Genomic DNA, 22,683 nt, shown 5'->3' on the forward strand with positions numbered 1-22,683 from the left:
GAGGTGCTAATCTAGCCTTTGCCTGAGGCTATCCGGCAAATGGCTCTGCGCAGGGCTTGGGCGGGGCGGGTCGCACGGGATCAACAGGGCGGGTGGAGGGAGCAGTTATGGCTGTTCTCAGTCCCGTCCCCAGAGGCTCTGTCTCTCAGTGGCCCAGCAACCGCTGCAAACCTCGGAGAGAAAGCTGCCCTCGCGTTCCGACCGATGCCAGACAGTCCCGCTTCTCCCATTTGAGTCTGGGTCCCTAGAGACTTGCCCAGAACTGGAGCTCAGAGTCTGAGACTCCCTCCCGATTGAAAACGACAACTGCGCCCTCAGCCACCAGCCTGCTCCACACATACCTCCGCACCTTTGTATTTTCCGCACTGCGCCTCCTCTGAGTCTCGGCACGCTGTTCTCCTTCCTTCTAGTTGAAGAATTTCCCCTCAGCCAGCCTTCCTGTGGTTCTGGGTGACGTCCGTTCCGTCTTTTAGTTGTATTTTTGAAGTGGTTGTGCGAGGCAGCAATCTCTGGTGTTTACCTATGCCGCCATCTTGGTTTCTTCCTCCCAAGTGTTTAATCCATTTTGAGTTGATATTTGTGTATGGTGCAACATAGGGATCCAATTTCACTCTTTTGCATTTGACTGTTCAGTTTTCCCAGCACTATTGAAAAGACTATCCTTTCTTCCTAGTATATTCTTGGCAACTTGTTGTAAATTAATTGATCATATATGCATAGGTTTATTTCTGTGCACTTTATTCTGTTCCATTATTCTGTGTGTCTGTATGATAATACCATATGGGTTTGATAGCTATAATTTTGTAATATAGTTTGAAAGCAGGAAGTATGATGCCTCCAGTTTTGTTCTTTCTCAAGATTACTTTAGCTATTTGGAATCTTTTATGGTCCCATATAAATTTTAGGATTTTTTTTTTCTATTTCTGAGGAGATTGCATTGAACATTTTATGTATTTAATGCCACAGTTTACCTCATTTTATATTGTTCATGAAGAAGTTATACTGGCTATAATTATTTTTAATACTCTTTCCTTTAATGTTTATAACACAGTCAGTTGGTTAACACAGCATCCTATTACAGAATTAGACTTTTTTGAATCTGACTATATATTTACCAGTGAGTTGTACATTTTCATTTTACTATTAGCATCTTTTTGTTTTGAAGAATTCCTTTTAGCATTTTTTGTAAGGCAGATATAATGGTGATGAACTCACTCAGCTTTTGTTTGTTTGGGAAAGTATTTCATTTCTGAAGGATTCCTTTACCACATAGAGTATTCTTGGCTGGCATTTTTTCCTTTCGGCATATCAATTCATTCTCTCCCAGGTGGTAAGGTTCCTACTGAGAAATCTGTCTATAGCAGTGGTTCTCAACCTTGGCTGCACATTAGAATCACCTGGGAATCTTTTTAAAATCCTGATTTCTGGGCCTCATCCTCCGGAAATTCTGTTTCTTTGTTACTAATGTTGTGGCCCCACCCCATAACAAAGAAACAGAATTTCCGGAGGATGAGGCCCAGAAATCAGGATTTTAAAAAGACTCCCAGGTGATTCTAATGTGCAGCCAAGGTTGAGAACCACCGTCTTATAAGAACTCTTGTGATTATATTGGTCCCACCTGGATAATCCAGGATACTCTCCCCATCTGAAGATCCTCAACTTAACTACACCTGCAAAGCCTCTTTTGCCACATCCTATGTAATCCTATATAATAATTAATTTAATTAGGGTACTCCTAAGGCTTAGGAAGAGCCACACTCAAGGGGCTAAAGAGCCGCATGTGGCTTGCGAGCCGCATTTTGCCAACCACGGGCCTAGATCAGCAGTCGCCAACCTTTCAGACCTCATGGACCAACAGTGGTTCCCAGACCACTGGTTGTCAACCGCTGGCCTAGATAGCCTAATGAGGGTTTATAGGTTAGAATTTTTCTTTTATTACTTTTAGTATTCCCTTTTTATCTGTGATTTTTGACAGTTTTATTATAATGTGTCTTAGGATTGTTTTGAATTGAAATAATGAGATGATCTATGAGCTTCAAGCACTTGGATGTCTAATTCTCTCCCCTGGTCTGTAAGTTCTAATAAACTTTATGCCCCCTTTCCCTTTCTTCACCTTCTGGAACTCTGGTGATTCTGATATTGGTTCTCTTGATGGTGTCTTATAAATCATAGGTTTGCTTCACTCTTTTCATTCTTTTTTCTTTGTTCTCCTCTGACTGGGTTACTTCAAAGTTCCTATCATTTAATTCACTGATTCTGTCTTCTGCCTGTTCTATTCTGCTGTTGGTACTCTGTTTTGTGTTCATTTCATTTATTGAATTCTTCAGCTCCAGAATTTCTGTTTGGTTGTTTTTATGATTTCTATCTCAGTTTATTTCTCATTTTGTTCATTTATTGTTTTCTTGATTTTATTTAATTGTCTTTTTTTTTTTTTAGTTCATTGAGGTCCCTCAAAACAGCTGTTTTTAATTCTTTATTGGGTAAATCACAGATCTCTGTCTGGGTTCAGTTTTTGGGGTATTGTGACCTTTTGGTGATGTCATGTTCCTTTGATTCTTTATGTTTCTTGTAGTTTTGCATTGCTGTTTTGGCATTTAAAGTAGCAGTCACCTCCTCCAATCTGTACTAGCTGCCTTCATGAGGGATTTTTTTTTTTGGTTAGCTTATATTCTGGGGCTTTCTCTCACCTTATATGATTGAATACACTTGTTGTACAATTCTTGCTTCCTCTTGTGGATTCTTAAGCAGTTGATCTTACAGTAAACCAGGCTAACTGTTGGGAACCTCTCTTTCATTGTCACAAAGGTGGCAGTACAGCTCATAATTATGGTTTCTCCCTTGCCCACAGACCCCAGCTTTTCTGCATGCACTCCCTATCTGCCTGAGCTTGCTCTTGCTGTAGCCCTCTGAAACATGTACTAGTAAAAGGAGCTAGCTGCAGAGTAAGGTGGGTATGGGTTTGGCACTTGGGGATTTGGGCGTTCCTGTGGGTCAGGTGAAGGAATCCTTGGGTAAGGTTTTTTCCGACAGCTTATGGATGGGCTTTTTGCTGGAGTCTAGAACACAGAGAACTGCATCTCTTCAATGCCTTCTGATATTCTCATCTGCCACTTTTCTGAACCCCTTCCTTCTCTAAGTAATGGAGCTTTTGCTTTAATACTCTGAGTCCTGTGGGCAAGAGATGGGTTTCTTTTAGCAGCCCCACAACTGGGGAAGTTGGGTGCTTACTCCTCTCCCTTTCCCCCACAGGGAGGGATCCCCAACTTCCTCTTAAGCTGTGCCGCCTCCTGGGCAAGGGTAATGCTGACAAAGTTCCTCTTATCCACCTTTTTTTATTATTATTAAATCTTTATTGTTCAGATTACATTTGTTCCTCTTCCCCCGCCCCCCCATAACTCCCCTCCTCCCAGTTCCCGCCCCACCCTCCGCCCTCACTCCCCATCAAACTTGTATATATTTTTTGCCCCAGTGGAGTGCTGGAACTTCTGCAGAAACCTGGATTTCTATTAAGGCTTTCCTTTTTTTATATATATATTTTATTAATATTTTACTGAGAGGGAGAGGGATAGAGAGTTAGAAACATTGATGAGAGAGAAACATCGATCAGCTGCCTCCTGCACACTCCCTACTGGGTATGTGCCTGCAACCAACGTACATGCCCTTGACCGGAATCGAACCTGGGACCCTTGGGTCCACATGCCAACGCTCTATCCACTGAGCCAAACTGGTTAGGTCAAGGCTTTCTTATCTGTATGTGCTCACATCAATATTTTCCTGCAATCAAGAGGGTTGGAGTCAATTCACAGTCTCCTGCTGATTCCACAGCCCTTACCTGGGTCTGGGGTCTGTCTGCCTATTACCTGATGCACTAGTGGGAGAGACTCCTTCTGGCTCCCTTGGCATATGGTGCTGGATTTCAAGGCTCCCACGGAGGCCCTTTTATTTATGGAGAGATGTCAAATTTTAGAAGTTAAAAGGCAACAAAATGAGGGACATCTTATGCTGCCATGATGCTGATATCATTCCTCTTATTGCTTTTTTTAGAATAAGGTGCTCTTTATTCTGTAGCTAAATCTAGAAGTCAGTAGTTCAAGAATTTGCGAGGTGGTGGTTCTCTTTATGTCATGCTGTCTCAAATATTAATTCTGTGTACGTTATTTTGTATAGTATATCTAAAATTTTATTTATGGAATTATGGAGATATTATGTTTATTGTTATTAGATTGTAAGGTGTCATTAATCCCTATTTGTTTTAGAGCAGAGAAACAAAACACCATATGAATAGAATATTGTGAGATGAGGTGAAAACTTCTGTTGATGTGTCTGTTAAGTGATTGATACGTATTTCTTACATTTTAATATAGCACCTTGCAAATCCCTTTATGTTTCAACTGTCTCATTTCATACAAACCTGTAAGGTGGATATTATTATCTTGATATAAATATGAAAGTCAGACTCAGAGATGTTAGTATGGTGGCAGTAATTTTTTTTTTTTTTTTGGCTGTAGGGTCATTAGGATATAACAACTTAAGTCTTTGCTGTACACCACAAATTTCTTATATAGAAGTCTTAATTTTGATTTCCCCCTTTCAGCTTAATCGCCCTCAGGCAATTTCCCCCGAAGAACATGTGGATTATATTTTTGGTGACATGGCATATCTGAGAATTACTTCCTGTTACCATCCATCATATTAGAGAGGTCATAGCATTTTTCTTCAAAGACTGATAACATTTTGTTGTCTTCTAGAATATAGTTGATAAATTTGAAGCCAGCCTGATCTTGCTGTTGTACATTCTCTCTCTCTCTCTCTCTCTCTCTCTCTCTCTCTCTCTTTCTCTCTCTTTCTCTCTCTGCCTATGTACTCAAAGTTTGTCTTTTAATTCTTATATTTCAGAAGAATTTGCTAAAATGCACCTAGGTATATCTCTGTTCATTTTTTAAGTATGTGGAATCTGGCAAGCTATTTTGATCAACAAGCTTAGAAAGTTGTTATTTATTTTAAAAGCATGTTCTTCCATTATGTATTGGATTATTGTTCCTATTCTGTTTTGACTTTTTTCTTTAGGAAATATAATTCTTTCATTGGTTCTTTATCATCTTCCCTCATGATTTTTACCTCTGTTCTTTTTCTATAAATTTGTAGAGCAATTTTTATGGTTGCCCTCAACATAAATGCTGTTTTCTGAATAATCAATTTAGTTCTCAATTCCAACACAGTTTTTATTTCTGCTATTACATTTTTAAATTTTTTGCAGTTACTCTTTTTTTTTTTAAAATATATTTTATTGATTTTTTACAGAGAGGAAGGGAGAGGGATAGAGAGTTAGAAGCATCGATGACAGAGAAACATCGATCAGCTGCCTCCTGCACATCTCCTACTGGGGATGTGCCCGCAACCCAGGTACATGCCCTTGACCGGAATCAAACCTGGGACCCTTCAGTCCGCAGGCCGACGCTCTATCCACTGAGCCAAACCGGTTTCGGCTGCAGTTATTCTTTATATGACCCATTTCTCTTAGTCTCAGTGTGTCTATCCTTATGGCGTTTGTTCCTGTTCCTTAGGAGATATGGCTAATTTCCTTTTGAGTTTAATAAATGCCTTAAGTTATTAACTAATTTAATGCCAGCTAGTTTATTAATGTTTCTTATAATGTATATAGGGAATTATTTTCAGAAGACTGCTCTTTTGTTGAGCATCAGGCTGATACTTCCTTTTCCTTGTCAAATAATCTTTTCTTCTAGGCCCCATTTTTTCTTTTATGTTTGATGAAAGATAGCCATGTTCAAAACCAGTGATGGCCAACATGTGTAGGGTATGGGTTGCCTTCGGCCTTGCTCTGTTCACTTGTTTGAGTTCTTTTTATATCTTTGGCTCTAATGTGACTTGTTTATACATAACCTCTGGTGTATACCTATTGTTAAAAGTCTGTCACCTAGTGTAGCTTTTCTGGACAAAGATGGGATCTCCTTTTGCCTTCTCTTCGTTGACCTTATTCTCTGACATTCTGGTCAGAAAGTATACTGGTATAGGAGAGCCTGTGGTTCTCAGTATGCACTGAGTTCCCTGTCTCTTTTCTCACATATAAAGCTTTACTTCTTACACCTTTTATGTTACCATGTGCCTCTTCCAGAACTACCTTCCTCTCCACTCCTGTATACAATACACATATATTCTTGGATATGCAAATTCCTTCTGAAAGTAGAAATACAGAAAGAGAGGAATGCAGTCATGGGGAACAACACTGTAGCAGCTACAAGAAAGTACACCTCTGAAATATAGGAACTACTGCCCAGCTTTGTAAGGGATATAATCTTTGTATTTCCAAATCACGTGGTAGATGATGGGCAGAAGATAAAGACTCACATGGGTATCATTGTTTGATTGTTTTAAAAAGATACTGTGTTAGTTATTATTTGTATCTTTTTTTATCTAATTGTGTTGTTTTCATAATCAGTAGAAATTCTTACCAGAGTTTGGTAATCAGTTTAGTCTCAGTTTTTATTATTTGTAGTAGGAAATGTTTATTGAGTATATATTATGTCAACACTGATATAAATGCCTTAAGTTGTTAACTAATTTAATTTTTATAAAATCCTTTTGTGGGGTACTATAATTATTATCATTTTATAGATGGGGAAATGAGGCAATAAAGAAGTTGGACACCCGGACTAAGAGTACCTAGCTAGCATGTAGAACAGTCAGGATATGAGTCCAGGTAATCTACATATTTGCAAATTGCATTTTTATCCTGTTTTTCTGCATCCTCACAGACTCAGTCTGCTTCCTTTCTTCTTGCCTCTCTCCTTCCTTCCTGCTTCTGTCTCTTCCTTTCTTCTATGACTATGTTACATATTAGGAACTGGCAACTAGATGTCATTAAAACATATGACCTTTTTGAGTTTTAGAATTTGGAATATAAAAGGTACATATGTATTTTAATTCTTTAGGTATTGCAGTAAGATTACTTTATGAGATAAAATATTAAACTTTCAGAAGTGTGAATTTGTTCAGATTGCAGATTTATTGAATAGAATTAATTTGTTCTTTGTAGTTCTTAGCTTATTGGTCTTAGTTGAGCACTGAGCTATGGTAGTGATGCCTACTCCTTCCTAAGCACCTGACTTAAACTAAGGGATAATTTTTTTTTTATTGAATGATTTTTAGAGAGAGAGGAATGGCGGGAGGGGGAAGAGAGAGAGAAAAAAAAGGAGAGAGAGAGAGAGAGAGAGAGAGAGAAAGATTTGTTGTTCCACATATTTAGGCACTCATTGGTTGACTTCTATATGTGCCCTGACTGGGGATTGAACCTGCAACCTTGGGGTATCAGGACAACCCTCTAACCAAGGAAGCAACCTGGCCAGGGCAAACTAAGGAATAATTTGGTTATCAGGAAGAATTAGATTATGCTCAATCCAAGCACCACTACACATATGGCTGTTGAGCACTTGAAATGTGGCTGGTCTGGATTGAGATGTGTTGTGTATATAAAATACACTCTGGATTTTGAAGGCTTGGTATAAACAAAAAAATATAAAATGTCTCATTAATATTTTTAAAGTATTTATTGCATGCTGAGATGACAGTAATTTGGATTTATTGGATTAAATGAAATATATTAAATCACTTTTGCCTGTTTTTCTTTTTTTTTTTTTAAATATATTTTTATTGATTTCAGAGAAGAAGGGAGAGTGAGAGATAGAAACATCAGTGATGAGAGAGAATCATTGATTGGCTACCTGCTGCATGCCCCCTACTGGGGATTGAGCCCGAACCCTGGTCATGTGCCTTTGACCAGAATTGAACCTGGGATCCTTCAGTCCATAGGCTGATGCTCTATCCACTGAGCAAAACTAGCTAGTACTGTTTTTATTTTTCTAATGTGGCTTCTAGACAATTAGAAAGTACGTATGTAGCTCATGTTACATTTCTAATGAGTATTTAAAAGTGTATAAGATAGGGTACCTCTTCCCTAGGAGTCTGGTGGGGAAGAAGACAGGCACTTAAAGTGGGTGGTAAGTGCCAGATTGGAGCTCATGCCCAGGAGAGATCTAACCCAGTTTTGAGGGTTACAGAAGGTGTCCTTTAGGGCAGTTAGCACCTTGTGTTTTCTTCCTTTTTAACCTTCTATTGAGGATTCTTAAGTCTACTTTTTGGATTGAAGTAAATACAAGTCAAAAGCTTTAAAAAATGTTTGAGAATCATTTATTTTAGTGGTATTGGTTCTCACTCTAATGAAACAAACCAAGGTTAAAGTAGAAGGCGTGTCTGCTTACAGAGACCACTGCTCAGCCCTCCCCCAGAACTGGCTTAGACAACGAAATGGATGGTGGTGCTACTTGCTAAGTATGGAACGCAGGTCAATTTAAGATCTGTTGAGTTTTCAAGGTGTCTGTGGGACATCTAGATGGGGAGGAACATTAGTCAGTTGGATGTGTAGAAACAGAGTCCAAGAAAAATTTCCGCTGACAATGTAATTAATATTAGATGAAGTCATAGAGTATGAGATCATCAGGAAGTGAGTAAAGTGAAAAATGGACAAACCTCTGAGGAACAGGAAAGGTTAAGGCAGCAGTTCTCAACCTGTGGGTCGCGACCCCTTTGGGGGTCGAACGACTCTTTCACAGGGGTCGCCTAAGACCATCGGAAAACACATATAGAATTACATATTGTTTTTGTGATGAATCACTATGCTTTATGTTCAATTTGTAACAATGAAAATACATCCTGCATATCAGATATTTACATTACGATTCATAACAGTAGCAAAATTACAGTTATGAAGTAGCAACAAAAATAATTTTATGGTTGGGGGTCACAACATGAGGAACTGCATTTAAAGGGCCAGAAGGTTGAGAACCACTGACCTAAAATGTGGATTTCCAGCCCCCAGTGGCCTGCATTTCCATGTGGCACAATTAGCGAGAGGGGTGGGCCCCTGCTTTTAATTATGTTCAATTTGTAACAATGAAATTGGGGGTCACCACAACATAAGGAACTGTATTAAAGGGTCACGGCATTAGGAAGGTTGAGAACCACTGGGTTAAGGAATGGGAATATAAAGGTCATTGAGAAAGAATGGCCAGGGAGATGTGCAGATAGTGTCAAAAGTAGCTAAGAAATAAAAATGAAGATGGAAATGTCCATTGTCTTTAATAATGAGGAGGTTATTGGGAAGAAAGTGGCTCCCTCCTGGAAAGGGTTGGGTTATGTGGCAAAACCAGATTGCAGAAGGTTGAGGAATTAAGGGGAGGTAAAGAATTGCTGACAATGAAGTTTATTGTTTGGGAGTGAAAGGGGTGGAGCGGAGTGGCTTGTGGTAGCTTGTGTTTAATATGTGATGTGAGAGTGTGTGTGTGTTCCTTCTCTTGTTGTAAATCCACTAGAAAACTGGACTTACATTCTTGGAATCCAGTGTAGCATCTTTCATAAGGGAGCTAATTAGTAAAACATTATTGATCATGATTTTGATTACTTAATATCTCTTTTTCAACAAGATTCTTTATCAACATCATTCCTAAATTCTCTAAATGTTAAATCTACATAAAAGCTTGATTTTGTCTGAGTTAGAATGCATTAAGGCCTTTAGACCTACCTTACTGGAAAGAAATTGGGCTTTGTAGTCCACTAAAAACTATAATTCAAATCTAGATTTTGACACTTTTTAGCTATGTGATCTTGAACTAATTGTCACTTCTGGCCTTTTCTTCCTCATCTAGGATTGAGGATAATAAAACCTAACCTTAAAGGGTTGTGTAGGATTCAATGAGGAAATGTGTAAAGGGTTTTGTATATAATACCTTATACTAAGTAGGCATTTGGTAAATGCTCTGTAGAAAAATTGCAGCTTTATGTGTTACACCAAAACTACAGTTTTTATAATTTGATTTAAAGTAGTATGTGTAATATAATGTTATAACTTTACATAAGAGCAAGTATACTTAGTTGAAATTCAGTGAAAAATTAACCTTTAAGTAAAAAATATTTCTTTTCTTGTCCCCTCCTCCCCGTTCCAATCCAGGTCCTGAGGGAGTCTAACAAATTAGCAGAAATGGAAGAACCGCCCTTGCTTCCAGGAGAAAATATTAAAGACATGGGTCTGTAATGGTATTTTTTGCTGAATTTCCTTCTCCTTTCTGACTATAAAGACTATTCAGAACTCTCAATATACAGAGAACAGGCTTACTGTCCGAAACACCTCCTGTCCTGTAGCACTCTTTACTGCTAGCCTTCCCAGCTATAGTCTAGGCTTAGACCTGTTGGTTTTGTTTGTATTTGGACTGCTGGGAAACATACAAGTAGAATATTCTGCTGCTTCTCTGGTTTGCTTTATTTTCATTGAAAACAAGTGATTTAAAAAAATACATTGCTGAATTCTGTGAAAGAAAATGTCATTATTTTGAATTACCACAGTAAGATAGTGGGTTGCCTAGATAAAAAAACATTGAATTGCCACTTTGTACAAGTAATTTTTCTGAAAACACTTTCTGTCCTCTTTCTTTATTTTTTTCTAATCTGATTAAACTCAGCTCAGTTTTTGGGTGAAAATATTTCATCTCCATTGCAAAGCAAGCCATTTGCATGTGGGTGTGTGCCTTTCTTTGTACAGCCTATAGAACCAAGCATTAACTTATTTTGTATGAACTAGAAACTAGAAACATGCATTTAAGCTTTTTTTCTTTTGTCTTCATGATTTTACTTTATTTATTTATTTATTTATTTAATTCTTTATTGTTTAAAGTATTACACATGTCTCCTTTACCCCCCTCCCCTCATTTCTATCATGTGGTAGAAAAGGAACCACCACCCTCCCCCCGCCCCCCATCTTCATGATTTTACTTTAAAATACCCATAGCTCTTGAGAAAGTAATATAATAGGAGAATAAAGTAAATGGTTTATTAACCTGGCCACTGTGGCTGAGGGGTTGACCATTGACCCATGAACCAAGGGGGTCATAATTTGATTCCTGGTCAGGGCACATGCCTGGGTTGTGGGCTCGATCCCCAGTAGCAGGCATGTAGGAGGCAGCCTATTGATGTTTCTCTCTCATCAATGTTTCTTTTCCTCCCTTTTTCTTCATCTCTCTGAAATCAATTAAAACGTATTTAATAAAATAAATGGTTTCTTAGCCAAAGTAAAACCACCTTTCATTTTATTGTCAATCAAAATTTTAAAAGGACTTAGTAAATGCTTAATTTTCCTTTTCCAGGTGTTATTTTCCTGTGTAAAACTAAGCAAGCCAGCCGAACCGGTTTGGCTCAGTGGATAGAGCGTCGGCCTGCGGACTGGAGGGTCCCGGGTTCGATTCCGGTCAAGGGCATGTACCTTGGTTGCAGGCACATCCCCACTGGGGGGTGTGCAAGAGGCAGCTGATTGATCTCTCTCAATGTTTCTGGCTCTCTATCCCTCTCCCTTCTTCTCTGTGAAGGATCAATAAAATATATTTTAAAAAAAAAAACACAAAAAACTAAGCAAGCCAAAAGGTAACTACCTCCAAGTGGGGTAGAGAGAGAGAGATAGAGAAAGAGAGAGAGAGAGAGAGAGGAAGAGAGAGAGAGAGAGAGAGAGAGAGACTCTGATGTGAGAGATACATCAACTGGTTGCCTTCCCGCATGTGCCTGGACTGGGGCTGGAGATCGTGCCTGCAACCGAGGTAATAGGTTTGTGCCCTGGCCCTATATTGAACCCACGACCCTTCAGTCCGCAGGCTGAAGCTCTAACCACAGAACAAACAGGCTAAGGGCAAGAACTCTTTTTCTGAACTCTGCTATCCAATCAATTACCAGATCCAGAGGAGTTGATCTCTAAGAATTTCTTGAATTTACCTTTTCCTCTTGGGTTTCATGAGCCCTTGGTATCATTTATGTGTATTTAATTTCAGGTACCTATGAGAATCTTCCAATGGAGATATCTAGGAGAGAGATTGTAGGAGATTAGGAGAGAGACCAGGGTTGGAAGTCCATATTTTGAAGTAATCAGAACATGGATATTAGTTGAAAAATGAGAGGAGGAAAATTAATCAGAGAGTGTATGGAGGGAGAAGAGGGCCAAGAACATAGCTTGGTAAATGTTTTGGAATCATATGGTAGAAAAGGAACCAGGGAAGGAAATTGAGGAGTGAAAAGTGTGATAGAATATAAATTACAGACTATATACTTACCTTTAAATAGGTACTTTTGCCATAACCGGTTTGGCTCAGTGGATAGAGCGTTGGCCTGCGGACTGAAAGGTCCCAGGCTCGATTCCGGTCAAGGGCATGTACCTTGGTTGCGGGCACATCCCCAGTGGGAGGTGTGCAAGAGGCAGCTGATTGATCTCTCTCAATGTTTCTGGCTCTCTATCCCTCTCCCTTCTTCTCTGTGAAGGATCAATAAAATATATTTTAAAAAAAAAACACCCTTGGTTGCCACATCCCCAGTGGGAGGTGTGCAGGAGGCAGCTGATCGATGTTTCTAACTCTCTATCTCGCTCCCTTCCTCTCTGTAAAAAATCAATAAAATGTATTTTTTTAAAAAATAGCTACTTTACTTTCCCACTTCTGCATATTGGATTAGGTTTTTTCTCTGCATTGAGTGCTGTCTTATTATCCTTACCCATCATTGGGGCACAATTCACATGCCTGTGTTCCTTGAGCCTTCTCTGATCTCATAGCTGAATGGACTTCCTCTTCTCTGTACTAGAGCACGCTTTTGTGCCTCTCTTTCTGCACAGATTGCATGTTGTCATGTATTACATTTATTTGGATCTATTTTATATCCTTATAGATATTTATTCTCAAGGCCATTATAGTCTGCCTCATGGAAATTATTACGGATTCGTCCTCTGTGAACTCAGTGAAAATTTGAGATTAGTAAATCTAAGCTCTTTTGGTATGACTAGGCAGTATTAGTATTGCAGATTTAGAGGAATATCTAATATACTAAATAAAATATCCTGATTCAGAATCATCTATATAGACTTGAATATTGTGCAAAAATTAAATTTAATACATTGATGTACAAAGCTAGAGTAATGTTGAATATGTTAATTTATGTAGAAAAGATGTTTGATTTTTAGTTGGTCTAATGTCAGTTTGTAGTTTATATGTTTTTTTAAAAGTTAGAGTAGTGGTAGAAACATGAACAGAATGCTTTAGGGAAGTAAGCTCAGATACTGTGGCTTGGGCACATCAACAGTAGAGGTGGCCTAGACTGCAGTGTTGCAACCTTTGACACAGGAGACAGACTATGCTACTCTAGTGGCCTCTTTGCATGATGTGGTTGGAGAGAGATTTGAATTTGTAGACAGAGGAACTGCATTCAAGTCTTAATCTTAGCAGTTACTGGTTCTGAAACATTAGGCATTTTATTTTACTTCTCTGAGCCCCAGTATTCTCATCTAAAACTTGTAGTTAATTCTAGGCCTTACATTTAACACATTAAGCACCCAGCCTGTTTTGTCTTCCGGGCAGAAAGTATAGTGTCAGTCACCAGTGACTGACTGAGCGCTTAATGTGTTAAGGGTTGTTATGAAGATTGAAGGAGGGAGGTACTCAGATGAAAAGTACTTGATAAACTCTGAAGTGCTAGGCTGTCAGTGCTGGTTGTTATTACTGTCATTTGCTCTGGAAAGGTGCCTGCTCACAGTCTCCCTTTTACTTGGTACAAGCCCTGCTAAACGTAAACTCTTTTCTCAGAGTGACTTAGCTGTCCCCAGCCTGAGGAGGAAGAATAAGTGGACAGAACAACACAGAGCCTATTGATGATAATAGTAACATGGGAATAAATCCTTGTATAATACTTTTAATTTTGAAAGCACTTTCATGTGTATTATCTCATGATATGCTACGTATCCGGTTGTCTGGTCGTCCCTTTAACCAATCAAAGCATAATATACTAATGATATGCTAAAGCCGCTTAACCGCTTGATATGATGTGCACTAACCATCAAGGGGCAGACAGTTGACCGGTTGGTCAACCAGTCAATACTTCGACCAGTAGGTTAGCTTGCTGCTGAGGTCTGGCTGATCGGGACTGAGCAAGATGGGCCGGACACGCCCTGGAGCCCTCCTGCGGTCCTCCCTACCCCCTGGCTGGCCAGCCTTCTGTGTCCCTCCCTGGCCCCGATCGTGCACCGGTAGGGTCCCTTGGCCTGGCCTGCGCCCTCTCGCAATCCAGGACCCCTCGGGGGATGTTGGAGAGCCGGTTTCGGTCAGATGGTGTAACGACCGGTCACTATGACATGTACTGACTACATGTACTGACTACAGATGCTGAAGCAGGAGCTGCCCCCTCCTGGTCAGTGCGCTCCCACAGGAGGAGCACTGCTCAGCCAGAAGCCGGGCTCACAGCTGGTAAGTGCAGTGGCAGGAGCCTCTCCTGCCTCCGTGATAGCGCTGAGGATGTCTGTATCCCCCGAGGGCTCATGGACTGCGAGAGGGTGCAGGCTGGGCTGAGGGGCCCCTCCCACTTCCTAGTGCATGAATTTCGTGCACCGGGCCTCTAATTTTAGAATAAAGGGGTAAGTGTAACAAAAGCATCAGACAAGGAGGGACATACTTTGTATTGGAATATAGAATAATAAGGTTGATTTACTTGTGTAAGAAAATGGCTCTGCAGGGAATCCAGAAATGATTTTACTAACATGAATAAAGCTGTCATGGTTGAGGTAAAAATTCATAAAGTTAAGAAAATGTATGCAAGGCAAGTTTGTGTATCTTTCTATAATGATAGGTTTGTTTAATTTTAAAAGTTTTCCTCTAAATGACATGCATTGGAAACAGTGATTTTAAAAATATTGCTCATACTTGAACATTCCCAAAGGAACTGTTTTGAAATGTTAGAAATGTTTGTTAGATTATTCTCTTGATCCTGAGCTGAGTAGGCAAATGCAGAGAGAGAGGACCTATAGCACACAGGCATTTACAATTTTTTAAAATTTAAGTTACTTATTGTTTAATGTATTACATAAGTCTCCTTTTTCCCCCATTGACCTTTCCCTGGTCTCCCCCAACACCCAGGGCATGTCCTCACCCCACCCCACCGCCATCTGTGTCCATTGGTTATGCTCATATCATGACTGTCTTCCTGTCCAGTCATCTAAAAACTTCACTCTTACCCTTTGAGACAGCATGGAGAGACCTGGAGAGCATTATGCTAAGCGAAAGAGAAAGACAAGTCAGAGAAGACGAGTATCACATGATATCACTTATATGTGGAATCTAATCAAGAAAATAAAATGATGAACAAAACATTCAGAGACATTGAAACATGCAACAGACTAACGTATTTCAGAAGGGAGGATGGGAAGAGATTAAACAAAGAACTTAAATGTATATATGCATAGCCCATGGACAAACAATAGTGCAGGGAAGCCTGGGGAGGGGGCGGGAGCAGAGTGGAAGGGATTAATGGGTAAAAAAGGAAGGATATTTGTAATATTTTCAACAATAAAGTTTAAAAAGAAAAAAAAAGATCAGTCTCATTTCAAATTCCATACAAAGCAGTCATTTCTTCAAAGTAATAACTAAAAAGCAAAGTCAGGAAGTTGCAATACCTTATTAAATGCATTTCATGTCCCTAAGTTTTCCCAGAAACCCCTTGAGAGGTCCTTATGAATTTGTTGCTCCTAATTGTGCCCTACTTCCTTGGCACAGTGAAGATATTTCTTTATTTGCTGATTGCTACAATAGTGACATTGCAGGAATTTATGAATATTTTAAGAGATAAAAAAAACTTTGTATTGGGCGTTATGAATTTTACCATATTAAATATTATTTTGAGGTATTGGTTGGTAGCTGAGTTAAGTAATGCATGTTTTTAAAAGCCTAATGCTGTATAGATTTGTCATATATCATTTAATAAAGCATTGCTTATGATTATTTCTCCACAAAGTTGGACATCAGTTGCTTGGTCAGGAATATAATATCCTCTTATTACACTATTATTTTTCTAAGAGATTATATTTCATATGCACTTCTCCCCTACAATATTTTCCCATAAATATAATCAGGTCGGAAGTTTTTGGTATAATATGTTTCAGCTATTGTATTTTTAGAGATATGTGGACAGACTAGACTGTGGCCAGAAGACCAGCAGATTGGCAAAGTGATGTTGAAACTGATAAGATGATCGGTGACTGTGACATGAGACATTTACTGTTAACCACCATTACCACCACCCCTTCACCCACTGCTCCAACTACCACCTCTATTTTATCCAACAGGGGTAGTGGCTTCTCTGTTTCCTTCTATTCTGTCTCAGGGTAAGAGACATCCCTCTGCTTCTTCAAGTCCTTCACATTTATTTTCGATTTCTTCCCCTGATTACTGCATGTTTGGAAGCTTGGATTTGGCGTCTGTGTTTACTTTAAATCATTGATTCTGTGATTTTTGAGCATAAGTTAGAATAGCAGTCAGAATTCTATTAAATTTTATTTGTGAAAAGATGAGAGTGCAGTTTTTAATAGTGCATACTCTATAGTAAATTGTGGACCCTTTCCCTTTTCAGCCAAAGATGTAACTTATATATGTCCATTCACTGTTCCTGTACGAGGAACTCTGACTGTCACGAATTACAGATTATATTTCAAAAGCATGGAACAGGTAAGTCTTGTTGGGTTGGATTTTTATGTGTACATTTCTGTATTGTTTGCAGACAGTTTTAATCATTTTTGATCATTTTTAATTAAAGCATTACCAATTAAAATTTTTCTCAGCTATAATTGTACAATATTCATTGCTCAGTTTTGTTTTTCTCTTTCCTTCCTTTAGGATCCCCCATTTGTTTTAGATGCTTCTCTTGGTGTGATAAGTAGAGTAGAAAAAATTGGTGGTGCTTCTAGTCGAGGTGAAAATTCTTATGGATTAGAAACTGTGTGCAAGGTAAATTTCATAATGTATATGCAGTTTTATGTAGTATGAAAAACTTTCTATTAATTAGAACCGGTGTTTAGAAACTGGTTACCAAATATCTAATGGATCTTGGAAATGTTATTCTCATAGAGGAAAACAACATTTAAGAGTAATAAAAAGCTGCTCTATCATGAATTAGACATGAATTCTTTTGGAACCAATAAAATGTACTTTAACATTCATTATTTCATGTTGAGCCTCATAAAAATCCTGAAATAGGCATGATAGACATTATTACCTTAAACTTACATATTAGAAACACAAGGATCTGAGCAGTGAAGATATGGCACTTTGTAGTGGAAAAACTGGTCATGATATATTCATCATCAACAGTCTTTCCTCCTTCTAGTTTTCATAATTTTTCTGAAACAATCGTGGGGAAAGCTTGATATTTAGACCTTTCCTGTTTTCGTATCAAACTTGCATTCTTTAAATGTATTGATACTTGAACTAAACTTAGATTGTTATAATTTTAGCGTTCAGTCACAGATACTTAATACCACATGCCACTTTGCAGGTCACTGTTCTGCTTACTGTGGCCTAATCAGTGCACATGTCAATTCTGGATCACTGTTTTCCTTTTTTCTGGTCTGCCTATGCCAAAAGTAAAACCAACAGTACATGCATAACTTTTAAGATTCTTTCATATGCTAATCTTTGTGAATCTATCATTAAAGCTAATGACTTAGTAATTATTTTTTGCTTTTCCATTATAGTCAGAATGGCTCTAAGAGTGTAATAACTGTCAACCCTGTGTCAAGCGCACTGTCTCCTGATCACTCCTCTGGAGTGTAATAGTAAATAGAGCATAGACATCAAGAGAAAATGAACGAGGGTGGCTGAAATCTTGATAATTTCAAGTGCAATTTTTTTCATAGACAAGACCATTAACAAGCCCAGACATTTGTAAGGGCTTCTGCTGTGGTAGTTAGATAGTGCTCTGTGGTTAACACAGTGCTTAGGGACATCTCTACTGTTGTTAAGGTACTTACTGAGAGAAAATAAGGTATCAGCCGAGCTTCCTGCACATGTTTGTTTTATAGGATGGTAGGGCTAACATTCTAGTTTTAGGTCAGATTTGTAATAAAATGTTCTATTTTTTCATGTACATTGTAGTGTGACGTTTGTGTTTGGTTTTATAGAACAGGGTATATTAAAGCTATTTTGAGTTCTGCCTAGATTAAAACACTTAAATAAAATGAAGTCTTGAAATTATTTTTAATCCCAAATTTTTTACTAGCTGGCGTAGCTCAGTCAGAGCATTGTGCCAATACCCTGAGGTTGTGGGTTCGATTTCCAGTCAGGGTACATACAAGAAGCAACCAATGATGCATAAATAAGTGGAACAACAAATTGATGTTTCTATCTCTGTCTCTCTCTCTCAAATCAAGAAATAAAAAAATTTTAAAAAGAAAAAGAATTGAAGACAAATAATGTAAGGGAACCTTGGTCTTTAGATCTGACTCTAGTGCCCAGATGATACCAACCAAACTGTTCAGAGTTGATCTGCCAGTAGATGGTTGAAGGACTTGGACACGGAGTGGAGAAAGACGTTTAGGCAGAGTTTGGTTCTAACGGTGTAGTAGCAGGAGACTTACAAAGTGGAGAGCATTATGCTTCAAATACAGTATCTCTAATCTCCAGTGTCCACTCTCATGGACCTATCTTGAGTCCATAAGCAGTGGTAAATTTTCTGTCCTCTGAATTCTGCCTTTTTATTTTTCTCAGTGAAGTATTGTAATTTCCCTGCCTTCAGAAGATGTCTGAATGATTTTTGTGCCCCACATTTACAGATCTTAACATTTTCTTCCTTCTTCTCCTCCTCCCCTTCCTCCCCCCCCCTCCTTCCAAGTTCTTTAAAGCTTTTTAAAGAAAATTGATTTTGGCCCTGGCCCATTTGCTCAGCGCTTAGAGTGCTGGCTCAAGGACCAAAGGGTTACGGGTTCAGTTCCCAGTCAAGGGTGCGTACCTTGGTTGCCAGCTTGTGGAGGAGGTGACCAAATTCATGTGTTTCTGTCACATCAGCATTTCTCCCCCCCCCCCCCCCCCCCCCTCTCTTTAAAAAAATCAATAGGAAAAATATCCTCGGGTGAGGATTAAAAAAAATTACTTTGGAGAGAGAGAAAAAGACAAACATTGATTTGTTGTTCCATCCACCCATGTATTCAGTGGTTGCTTTTTGTATGTGCCCTGACAGGGGATGGAACCTGCAACCTTGGGGATTGGGATGATGCTCTAACCAACTGAACTACCCAGCCAGGACCAGATCTTAATATTTTACAAGATAGTTCCAAGTTACCTAACTTTTCATTAAATAAAAAGTGAACAAACAATGAAAGATGACTTGAAGCCTAAATCTTTTTTAGGATATTCGAAATTTACGGTTTGCTCATAAACCTGAGGGGCGGACGAGAAGATCCATATTTGAGAATCTAATGAAATATGCATTTCCTGTCTCTAATAATCTGGTAAGATGTTTTCTTATCTTTGGAAAAACTGTATTATAATTATTGATGTAGCATAAAGAAATTTGTCTAGGCTATCTAGAATCTCTACATTTATGATCCTGCTTTGCCATTCAACCAGATGGGTGTAAGGTTTTAGCATAATTTTTTGGACAAATTTTTTAGTGTGAAGTGAGGAAGCTGGACTAGCTGATTTCCAATGTCCATTCTTGGTACTGACATTCAATAATTATATGATCTTTCCAGAGTGTATCCATGATGAAGAGCAGTATATAGTCTTCATTAGGGTTTGAAATCTCCTTTTTAATTGGGAGCTGACAGTTAAGTTTAGCAACTTTAAGAAGGTAGATACTTAACTGAGTCCCTACAACATTCTGTTAAACAGTGTTAGGCTCCCTCATTTATGTTACACTAGAGGCCCGATGCATCAAATTCATGCCCAGGGGGCAGGGGAAGAGGGTGGGAATGGGGGTCCCTCAGCCGGGCCTGCGTCCTCTCGTAATCCGGGACCCCTTGGGGGATGTCGGGCCTAAAACAGCAGTCGCACATCCCTCTCGCAATCCATAACGCTTGCATGCACTAGTGTGACCATACTTCTCATACAGGTGAAAGGCATCTAGCTATTGTATGGGCAGGTACATTTTTTTGCCCTGATTATAAAAAGTAGTACATAACATGATCCTTCTGAGGCAGTAGTACTATTTTCCCCATCTTATGGGTGGAAAAACTGAAGCAGAGAGAAGTTAAGTAATTGGCTTTGTCACATAGTTATAAGTGTCAGAATCAGGGCTGACCACAAAATGTGCATGTCATCACTGCGTCATCCTGTTTTTTTTTCAGTGCGAGTAGCCTTGCTAGGTTTTAATTTTTAAATCTAAGATACTGTTCCCAATAAATAGGGTAGGGTCCCAAGGTCTGGCTAGTGAGCAGGGCCATCTGTGGGGCGACTGTCAGGTGGGACAATCTGGGGGCCCCTGCTGGCACCCGCCTTGGCTGGCAGCCTGGTGCCATCCGCTGGCTGGCTCCTCCCCCCGATCGCTGCCACTAGTCACCTTCCTCTCAGGGGGTGGACACTCAACTCAGGAGCTGCCCCCAGTCGTGGGGGGAAGGGCAGCTCTTGCATTGAGTGTCTGCCCCCTGGTGGTCAGTGCATGTCATAGCGACCAGTCGTTCCACCAGTCATTCCACTGTTCGGTCAATTTGCATATTAGCGTTTTATTATATAGGATAATTTAACTTCCAGAGTAGCCCTATGGTGGTCAATATTATTTATCCCAATTTTAAAGTTGAAAACAGAAGCAGGTAAGTAATTAACTCAAGGGCATAGCTAGTAGGGAGTAAAATTTGGAAATAGTACTCTAGTTTTTGTGTTTTTCATCAAAGCTGCTTAACTCCTGATATCTGTGATGTCACACTAATTAATTATATCAGAAGACACCTTTTTTATGAAATGTCTTTCATTATTTAGAGGTAAGCCCAAAACAGCTGCTTATGATATCTGAAGGAATTATGGTGACATGTTAACATTTAATAAATCTTGGTGGTTGACCTGTGCTTTTCTATGTTTGAAAAATATGAAAAAACAATACGTTTTCAAAATTTTAAAACAAAGCTAAAAGAGCAATATAAAGAAAGGATGCCAATACAAATATCCTGGCAGAGAAGTAAATGAAAACATTGGATTTAATGAGGATACATTTCTGATTCATTATCTCAACTGTCTTTTTAGCTCTTAACTCTGTTTACTTTTTTGTAGCCTCTTTTTGCTTTTGAATACAAAGAAGTATTCCCTGAAAATGGGTGGAAACTATATGACCCTCTTTTAGAATATAGAAGGCAGGTATGTACTTTTGTCTTTTAATTTTAATATACTATATTCTTTTTATTACAACATTTTATGGGAAGAAGTAAACAGATATATGCTTTAGGGCTGTCTTTCAGTTCCTTAAACTGCTCTTCAGACTGTGCCAGTGATTTTTAATGAATCTTTACTTATCTAAGAGTTCACAGGTAAATCAATTTGTTTTTTTAAATGTTTAATAGTTTTTAAAATAAAAAGGCAAATACATTAAATTTTAATGTGCTTACATCATTAAACATTATTTACTCAATTTTTCTCTTTTGGGTATGCTGTAATTTAATTCAGAAAACATTTCAGATAGTTCTGTTTATAATGTAGCTCCACCTAAAACTTTGAAAGTTTTACATATTCACCGAGGCTACACATTTACATAAAATGTTAACAAATCAAATCTGGTATCATGACTAAGGTGGGTTGGTTTAATATTTTAATGCTTATCAGTGTGATTTCATTTACCACAATAAGAGATATAGCTGAATCCAATCTTGAAATCTGCGTTATAGTGAGTGTATCATTCTCCCTATTTTTCCTCAGTACACCACTTCCCAAAGAGTTCCTGTTCCACAGCATGTGCCCGGGCGGGAGGAGGTTGGGGGGTGGGGAGTGGGGGAGGCCAGGGAAGGTAAATGGGGGAAAAAAGGAGACATATGTACTACTATTTGTAATACTTTAAACATAAAATAAATTTTAAAAAAAATAAACGCTACCTAAAATAGGCTTTATTTTCAACTTTCCACATGTTCATGGTGCTATCTTAAGAAATTAAGTGCAGACACATTGATTGCTTTTTGGTAATCATTAGATTTGGTATCCAAATTATTCTAGAATTCAGGTATGAAAATCATTAAGCTGTGTTTTTCATATTTAGATTTCAAACATTGCATTTTAATTACAAAGTTTATCATTTAATCACGTGTGGCAAGTATAATTTGAAATTCCTCGTTCAGTTATAAAACCATCTGCTGACAAATATGAAGCAGAATACAGAATAAGTGGGTCAACTAAACCTGGACATTATAAGATTTTTGCTAACCCAAATCTTGGAAAGCAACCAGCAGATCTAACAAATGTCTTTATAATTGTAAAAATATTCTTTGGGAATCTGGGCAGAAATTGCTATCTGTTATTGTAGCATTCAAAATAGAACTTTGGAAAGCAGATGAGAATAACTGTGTCTAGCGAAAAGAAATAAGTTATTATTAAAAAGAAAAAATAAGTTAAAGAGTAAATGAACAGCTATTCCCATAAAGAGAATTATGAGTTCTGGAAACACGGCAGTCAGAATAGAGCATTGAACTCTGCAATAAATATATGCTTATGGTTTTTGACCTACTAGATGAATTTGTTGACTTTTTTTCTACAGATACTTAATTTGTCTCTGAGTAAACCAAGCTAAAGTCTTAACAGAAAAGACACTGTATTTGTAATTAGAAGGCTCAGTTTATAGTGTGTGTGTGTGTATATA

At 38.5% G+C, this 22,683-nt stretch overlaps 1 protein-coding gene across 3 annotated transcripts in view; it reads left to right on the forward strand.

Annotated features, from left to right (window-relative positions):
* The window catches only part of MTMR2 (myotubularin related protein 2), an 84,166-nt gene that overhangs the window by 36,537 nt on the left and 24,946 nt on the right, over positions 1–22,683 (forward strand). For 2 of the 3 annotated variants that reach the window (XM_014538574.1, XM_014538585.1), the window contains exons 4-8: positions 10,022–10,097; positions 16,489–16,583; positions 16,752–16,862; positions 19,259–19,360; positions 21,114–21,197. In XM_014538574.1, coding sequence (XP_014394060.1) covers positions 10,052–10,097; positions 16,489–16,583; positions 16,752–16,862; positions 19,259–19,360; positions 21,114–21,197 — 438 coding nt within the window. In that variant the 5' untranslated portion in view covers positions 10,022–10,051. Of the gene's footprint in view, positions 1–6,633; positions 6,719–10,021; positions 10,098–16,488; positions 16,584–16,751; positions 16,863–19,258; positions 19,361–21,113; positions 21,198–22,683 lie in introns of all 3 variants that reach the window. The other variant, XM_014538579.1, reaches the window with a different exon arrangement.

This window comes from Myotis brandtii, unplaced genomic scaffold (genome assembly GCF_000412655.1).
Source record: "Myotis brandtii unplaced genomic scaffold, ASM41265v1 scaffold1043, whole genome shotgun sequence".
NCBI classification, from domain to species: Eukaryota; Metazoa; Chordata; class Mammalia; order Chiroptera; family Vespertilionidae; genus Myotis; species Myotis brandtii.